Source organism: Seriola dumerili, unplaced genomic scaffold (genome assembly GCF_002260705.1).
Source record: "Seriola dumerili isolate Sdu_G_001 unplaced genomic scaffold, Sdu_1.0 BDQW01003198.1, whole genome shotgun sequence".
NCBI classification, from domain to species: domain Eukaryota; kingdom Metazoa; phylum Chordata; class Actinopteri; order Carangiformes; family Carangidae; genus Seriola; species Seriola dumerili.
The window spans coordinates 3,829-11,575 of record NW_019177453.1 but is presented as its reverse complement, the minus strand read 5'-3'; the positions used below and the strand labels follow the sequence as shown (position 1 = coordinate 11,575).

At 40.0% G+C, this 7,747-nt stretch overlaps 2 protein-coding genes and 1 long non-coding RNA gene across 3 annotated transcripts; all 3 read left to right on the top strand.

Annotated features, from left to right (window-relative positions):
- The first annotated feature begins 205 nt into the window (after positions 1 to 205).
- On the top strand, positions 206 to 2,943 carry LOC111239622 (V-set domain-containing T-cell activation inhibitor 1-like). The gene is made up of 6 exons (XM_022769504.1): positions 206 to 270; positions 786 to 896; positions 1,328 to 1,645; positions 1,887 to 2,153; positions 2,404 to 2,697; positions 2,780 to 2,943. The coding sequence occupies exons 2-6, from the start codon at positions 821 to 823 to the stop codon at positions 2,941 to 2,943; spliced, it is 1,119 nt and encodes a 372-aa protein (XP_022625225.1). The 5' UTR covers positions 206 to 270; positions 786 to 820.
- Positions 2,944 to 2,991: 48 nt separating this feature from the next.
- Positions 2,992 to 4,829, top strand: LOC111239623. Its single transcript, XR_002665877.1, has 4 exons — positions 2,992 to 3,025; positions 3,381 to 3,430; positions 3,660 to 3,720; positions 3,971 to 4,829. It is a non-coding gene; the product is annotated as an uncharacterized LOC111239623 (long non-coding RNA).
- A 944-nt stretch (positions 4,830 to 5,773) lies between these two features.
- On the top strand, positions 5,774 to 7,348 carry LOC111239621 (V-set domain-containing T-cell activation inhibitor 1-like; the record flags this gene model as incomplete). Its single annotated transcript, XM_022769503.1, has 3 exons — positions 5,774 to 5,834; positions 6,416 to 6,733; positions 7,125 to 7,348. Coding segments are annotated over exons 1-3 (603 nt in total), but the record flags the coding sequence as incomplete, so codon positions are not given.
- Positions 7,349 to 7,747: the final 399 nt, after the last annotated feature.

Below are 7,747 nucleotides of genomic sequence, written 5' to 3'. Positions count from 1 at the left end.
TTTGATCGTCTGAACTTCTGATAATCGACTGTATGAGTGAGGGAATGAAACCTTTTATCACACACCTTCAGTTCAGGCAGGTGGGGGAGGAGCCAGAAACACGTGATGTTCAGGTAGAACTACCGCGATATATTTCCCTGTCACCACGAGGTTGGTCTCTGCATCTGGAAAAAAGAACAAATAGGAAGCAGGGAGTCAGAGCACATGGATGTACAGTGCTGTGTGTCTGGTGATTTCTGAGTTCTCTGAGGATTGTCACTGACAAGGAAGGTGAGTGAGGTGTTTACTGTCAGTCGGTTATATCATAGATTAATAAGCACTTAAAGAGACTTTGGCGGTGTTGAAATAGTTAACGCGCCTCTACCAAAGAGAGAGAAAAGGCTGAACAAGCCCAAAGAAAGAGCTTGTATGGACATGAAACAAACTGAATCCACAGTGAACTTTGCTTTATATTCTTTGTCGCTGGATTAAATATTGTGCTCTGGCTACACAGCTGATTTCATTCGCTGATGACTGAATTCATTTGCCAGTTTCTGGTGGGGAAAATTCAGGCGTGCTACTGTGGACAAGAGTCTGAAAACTGGGATTAAAGGTGCAGGAAAGAGAGATTTACTGAACGATTGGTGCATAAAACCAACCAAAGACCTTCAGTTATTCTGTTCAAACTTCAAAATAAAGGCATGTTGCTTCATGTGTTACAGACACTGAGGGTTGTTTGCATGTATGATGCCATCTCACCAATCAGTGACATCATCCACGTCCATGTCTCTGTTTTTTCTTTGCAGCACGGTGCTAAACGTGGAGTGTCTTGAACAGGAGGATGAACGTTATCAGATGGACCTCTCTGTTCATGGTTGTTCAGTGTATTTTTCTGCAGGTGACTCATTCCAGAGGAGGTGAGGCGTTCACTGCCTGTCTGAACTTGTTTCAGTCAGGATATAATTAAATGTTTCAACATGCTGTTTTATTTTAAGAATAATTTTTACGAATGACAACAATCTTTATTATTCTATTTAAGAATTAAACAGACCATAAAACAGTTAGTTTTAGGTTTCAATATGAGGGCAGATGTTTTCTTCCCATCAGTAACTGAGTTTCAGCAGCTCATTAAATACTCATTTGACACAGACGCATGCTCTGTGTTGTACCAGAAACCCTGAATATATATATATTGCTGAAATGTTCTTGGGAGGTCAAAACATATTTTACAGTTTCCTAAATGTAAAATATGCTGGATAATTAATACAGAGAAACATTATACAATAACTAAATATGAGTATGTTTTTTGATGCAGGTCTCTTATTAACAATTTGTTGTTCTGTTGCAGACACTGAGGTGTTCTGTGTTGTCATGGAGAGCTGCATCTTACCGTGCAGCTTCCAGGGTGACACTGATGTGGTCATCCACTGGATTCAGGTGACAGCAGGAAACAGTCCTGTCCATTCCTTCTACCACAACAAAGACCAGCTCACTCACCAGGACCAGCGCTTCAGCGGCAGGACGTCACTGTTCACGGACCAGATCTCAGGAGGAAACGCCTCCCTGCAGCTGACAGGGCTGCAGGTTCAGGACCAGGGGAGATACAAGTGCTACACCAGCACCAACAGAGGAAGGAATGAATCATTTACCAACCTGAAAGTGGACGGTGAGAAACACAGTAAATATAGAAAATACAAAACAAAAAGGTTTTTCAGTGCTGCAGTAAATCCTCCTTCATGAAGGTCCTGATGTTCAGTTCGTGTTGAAGATTGTGTCCAGTAGATGGACATTTTATCTTTAATCCATGTAGAACAATGAAGACGCCATCACTATTATTGTTATCCAATATATTCTAAAGAAACTTCATATAAAGCAAAAGCTTTTTTCATTGTTTACTTTCTTTGCAGCTCCAGTTGGTAAAGTCGACCTCCAGCAGGTGGGAAACAGGATCACCTGCAGCTCAGAGGGGATCTACCCTAAACCTGAGCTCACCTGGTCCACCAGCCCTCCATCCACTGTGACCTTCAAGAACCAAACTGAAGTCCAGGAGACTGAGCAGCTGCTCTACAACATCAGAAGTTCTCTGACAGTTTCAGACAGCGACTCTGATCTGAGCTACAGCTGCAGCATCAGCACTCGCAGAAACAAGAGGAGAGCCACCTTGTCTAAAACATGTGAGTAAAGATGGAAAATATATGACTACAGCTTTAGTTACTAGGTACGTTACAGATTCATATTTTCCATGAAAGATGTTTAATGAATATCATACACCATTCTGGACCGTTTACACAAGGTGGGTTGGCTTCATGGATTTATGCAGATTCTGACAATTTGTATAATTCTTCAAAAAACCAGATTCAGAGTTTGTAAAAAAATAATTTCCTTTTCTTCCATGTTTGCCCGTTTTGTGTTTCGTCATTTCAGCTTTTCTCAATGTTTCAAACACTGGAACAACGATCCCCTGCGCTGCCTCAAAGTCCTCCTTCAAGAGTCTGATCTGGAGATTCAACCACATTCTGATCGTCCTGACCCAGACCAGAGCTGACGTCTCCTCCTCAGTCTCAGAGGGCTGGAGGCAGCAGGTGAAAGGTGTGTCAGAGTCAGGCAGCCTCATGCTGCAGAACTTATCTCCACATCATGAGGGAATATACACCTGTGAACTGAGTGATGCTGAGGAGACACTGATAACCAACACCTTTCTGTGGATACAGAGTCCAGGTGAGGCAGCATGAAGTGAGGAACTGTTAGTCTATATGAGTGAGAACTGTTATTAACTGTAATATCTGTATTTCTACTGCAGATGAGGATTCAACCAATCATAGAGTCATTACAGGTGTGGTGGTTACAGCTGTTTTGGTCTTAGCAGCAGCAGCAGTTGTTCTTGTCTGGTACTGTAAAAAGAAAAGAGGTAAAATAATGTTCCTCCTACACTTTAATAAATGTCTTGTTTGTTATTTTTATTAATGATGTTGTTTTTTGACTCAATATATCTCCCAGGTGAACAGAGAAACAGGGAGAGAGAGTCAAACAACGATCAAACACCAATGTAAGTAAATGTTCTGTATTAGAAAAGCACTGCTGCTGAATGAACTTGTTAGAACCAGTTTTCTAACGTCTCGTCTCATTTATATTTCCTCCAGTCACTTTCTAGATCATGGTATAGTGTAATTTAATTAATAAACCAATGAAATCTTTTTCCATCAGTTGAAATCTAGTTTGAAATTAACGGCTGTCTTGAATAAAAAGATGATCTCAATCAGAGTGAGAGTGTCAGACGACTGGAAGCAGAAATTAACTAAATACATGACATGAAAACATGAAAATCACTGAGATAAATGAGATTCTTTAGATTTTACCTCTATATGTTTCTGATTCTGAATTTTATTTTATTTTGTTTTCAGGGAACTGGAACCAATGAATGCAGCACGTGATGACACGTCACCATTGGAAAGTAATTGACTTTTTCTATTTCAGGGAATTCAACCAAAGTTAAAGGCATTATAGCTGGGCTGGTGGCAGCCATTTTGGTCCTAGCAGCAGCATTAGTTGTAGTAGTAATAGCAATACATTAAAAAGAAAAAAGAAATAATATAGAAAGAAAGAAAGTAAGAAATAATGTTCTTCCTACATTTTTTAATTTATTTCCTGTTTGTACTGATGTTTTCTTTATTTTTGGACAGATAACAACTCTAAGATCAACAGAGACAGAACAAGAGAGTCAAACAATGGCGAAATACAAATGTAAGTAAATCTTTTGTATTAAAAGCACTGCTGCTGAATGAACTACCGTTAAAACTCAGTTGAGATCTAGTTTGAAATTAACAGCTGTCTCGGCTAAAAGGAGTTTCATAAGAAGAAATCATGATTCATGTGATGGTTTATTTTGCTCTGAAGACGTTGTTCTTTATACTGGACAAGAATAAATAAGAGATTGTTTTGGTTTTACCTTTATATGTTTCTGATGCTGAATTTGATCTCATTTTGTTTGCAGAACAATAAAAGCCACAGAAGGAACAAACGAAGAAACGCCTCGTCAGAACGGTGAAAACCTCACACCCCCCCCTCTGCCTGAAAGAACTGAAGACACTTGGGTGTGATGTAGCACATGACTGAACATGGAGACTTTTGTGTCATATGGACAAGAAGTACTAGAAGAAGAGTTCAAGATTAACAAACCTCTCCACGTTAGACTGAAGGAGTAACTGATGAACTGATGCTCACTTTGTGTCGTCCAATATTTATGATGTTTACTTTGTGATTTTATCCAAGAAAGTTGGAAAACTTTATGTTTGAATATATGAAGTTTATATATGCTGAAATAATATGAAAGATTTTTCTAGATCTTTTTTTATTTAACACCAGTGAATTTAAAATTTCATCCATAAGTGGATGTAAAGGATATTTTAAGGTCAGAGTTTAGATTTGTTTTTCTCAGAACTTCTTCTTTTTTCCGACCCCTGAGATTTATCTGGTGTCCGTTCACAAAACTGCACATACAGTAGAAGAGTCCAGCTCCACCTCCAGCAGCTACAGCAGTAACATGCTGCTGACACACTGATGCCTCAGTATTGATCATCCAATGATCACAGATATAACAACATGTATAAGTGAGAGGGATGGAACCAGCTGTTTTACTTTAATACTTTCACTACATTTAGCTGCTTGTACTTTATGTACTTTTACTTCAATAGGATTTTTCATGTAGGACTTTTACTTGTAATGAAGTATTTTTACATTTCTGTATCTGCACTTTTACTCTGGCGGGTTTGGGCCAGAGCACTGTGACACCTTTATGCAAGATTTAACATTTGTCTGCTTTGCCCAGTGGCCTCTGAGGCTACATGGATCAATAAACAACATTTGATGACTGTTTCACAAAATATTTCGTATTTTTTATTTACAGATTTGAACTGTCATTAAACTCATTTTTAAATTTAATTAGAAAGATCATGTTGTTGGGGCTGGGTGAAAACCAGACTTTGAGAAGAAATGCAGAGTGTGTCCATAATCAACCTTTCAGATTAGTTGTGCAGACATGAGACTTTCTGCTCCAATGAAAGCACATCGTTTTTCTTTCCAAAAAAGAAAAAGAAACAAAAGAAGAAATCAGTGGGTTGGGTGGGAAAGTCTTTTTTGCTTCGTAATGTTCCTAACAGACGTAAATGATCCAGATGAATCTGAGCAGCTTCACGATAAGAGCTCTCCTCTAAATGATAAGGAAAGGAGCTTCAATGCCTCCTATCTTATTTCCTTCAGCACAGGAAACACTCTATGAAAGGGGACGAGCTAAAGTCGTCCCACAATTCCCTGCAGCGGCAACATTTAAAGTGACACACCAGTGTATTTGTATTTTTCTGTCATGTTTTCTCATTTCAACATTTCGATCGTGTTTGATTTTGTTTTTGTGGAAAGGAGGATTTATCATTAAGAAAAAAAAAAAAAGCTGAGTGTAAGTGCAGAGAGATTCAATCCTCACAGCGATCGTGAATTCTCCTTGACCTCATGACGTTTTGTGTCAAGGTCAAGGAGAAGTAGTTAGGAAAGAGGGATTTATTTTCCAAGTGTTATAAATTAAGTTAGTTTAATAAAAAAAAAGCTGAGTGTATCTAGGTAAAGAAGAAGTGATTGATTTGACTTTTCAACCGCAGCCCAACACTGTATTACAAAGAGACTTCCTTCCTCCTTTTTTACGCTTAATGTTATTTCTTCCTCTTTATGCGAGAGAGAGAAAGAGACAGAGAGAGAGAGAGGGAGAGAAAGAGCGAGAGCGAGGGGTGGAGAACTCAAAGAGAAGATGTCGGCAAAGATTGTTGAATGGCTGCTCCTGACTTCTCCATGGATGTTGACCAGAGGAGGTGAGTGAGGCTTTCACAGCCCATCTGATTGTTTTCTAATCTAAAGAACCTAAATCTAAACAAAATCAGACATGTTTAACTTGGTATGTAGTGTTGCATGAAGTGTGGTCACAATCTCACAAATACACTGCATCCAGTTGTTTCAGGAAACCACCGCCTTTTTTAAAACCAAGAATTACCCAGTCGTGGTTGTATGTATATGTATGCTCCTGCCAAGCAGCTGTTAGAGAAGATGGCATCATAATTTCCTGAGTCAGAGCATTGAATGATACAGAGGCGTTTTTTGCACAACATTATGATGTAATTGACCATTTGGATATAAAATATTATCACTTCATTTTATCCCTGACCTTTGACCACCAGATTTTAATCAGTTTATCCTTCAGTCCAACTGAACGTTTGTGTCAGATGTAAGGAAGTTTCCATTGGGCGCGCCTGATGTGATGCATTCACAAGAACATGAGATCATCATGACCTTGAACTTTGACCACAAATTTCTTTAAAGAAAGCTCTCCTGGATTCAGCTGCCATTTTCCCTGAACTGAGCTTTGGTTGTCGTCTCTTTACCTGATGTGTTGCAGACACTGAGGTGTCCTGTGTTTTCATGGAGAGCTGCATCTTACCGTGCAGCTTCCAGGGCGACACGGATGTGATCATCCACTGGATTCAGGTGACAGCAGGAAACCGTCAGGTCCACTCCTTCTACTACAAGAAAGACCAGTTCAGCCACCAGGACCAGCGCTTCAGAGGCAGGACGTCACTGTTCACGGACCAGATCTCCAGAGAAAACGCCTCACTCCAGCTGACAGGGCTGCAGGTTCAGGACCAGGGGAGATACAAGTGCTACACCAGCAGCAACAGAGGAAACAATGATTCCTACATCAACCTGAAAGTGGAGGGTGAGAAACACACAGTAAATATAGTAAAGTAAAGTGCTGCTGCTTTGGATAATAAACATACTGTTATACACAAACTTATTCCATACTAACAACAGACAATATGTTGTATGTACCAACTGGGGTTCAGGCACGGTTGCCATTGTCAGAGCTGCAAAACACAAGATAAAGGAGAAAAAGAAACATACACTGTCAATTATTATTAGTATAGTGGATGCTGTAAACGGTTAAAGGTGGAAATTTTGGGAGACACTTTTGTTGCTGATTGCTGATCTGCCGGGATTATTCTTTTTTTAATCTTTAATCCATGTATAATATTGAAGACACAGTCACTGTTATCGCACATGTTCAGAAGAAATTCTATATGAAGCAAAACCCTTTTGTTTCTTTGCAGCTCCAGTTCGTAGAGTCGACATCTGGCAGGTAGAAAACAGGATCACCTGCAGCTCAGAGAGGATCTACCCTCAACCTGAGCTCACCTGGTCCACCAGCCCTCCATCCAATGTGACTCACCAGGACAAAACAACCAGGACTGAGCAGCTGCTCTACAACATCACTAGCTCTCTGACACTTTCAGACAATGATACTAATCAGGTCTACAGCTGCAGCATCAGCACTCGCAGAAACAAGAGGAGAGCCACTTTGTTTAAAACAAGTGAGTGATTTTAAAGAGTTGGGAACTTGATTAAATCCATGTGGTGGGTCAGACTTCCTCAAACAGCTGAAACTTTCATCATGACAAGGCTGCACGATGCTTTAATGCAAAATGTTCAGAATTGCATCAAATTTTATCCCTTTTTTCATTTCAGCTTTTCTCAATGTTTCAAACACTGGAACAACGATCCCCTGCGCTGCCTCAAAGTCCTCCTTCAAGAGTCTGATCTGGAGATTCAACCAAAGTCTGATCGTCCTGACCCAGACTGGAGCTAATATCTCCTCCTCAGTCTCAGAGGGCTGGAGGCAGCAGGTGAAAGGTGTGTCAGAGTCAGGCAGCCTCATGCTGCAGAACTTATCTCC

What these genes read in the sequence shown, in the direction of transcription:
- LOC111239622 (XM_022769504.1), top strand. Translation starts at nt 821, where the DNA reads ATGAACGTTATCAGATGGACCTCTCTGTTCATGGTTGTTCAGTGTATT. An exon ending in GGTGACTCATTCCAGAGGAG is followed by an intron (nt 897 to 1,327) that starts GTGAGGCGTTCA and finishes GTTCTGTTGCAG; the next exon opens with ACACTGAGGTGTTCTGTGTT. An exon ending in TACCAACCTGAAAGTGGACG is followed by an intron (nt 1,646 to 1,886) that starts GTGAGAAACACA and finishes CTTTCTTTGCAG; the next exon opens with CTCCAGTTGGTAAAGTCGAC.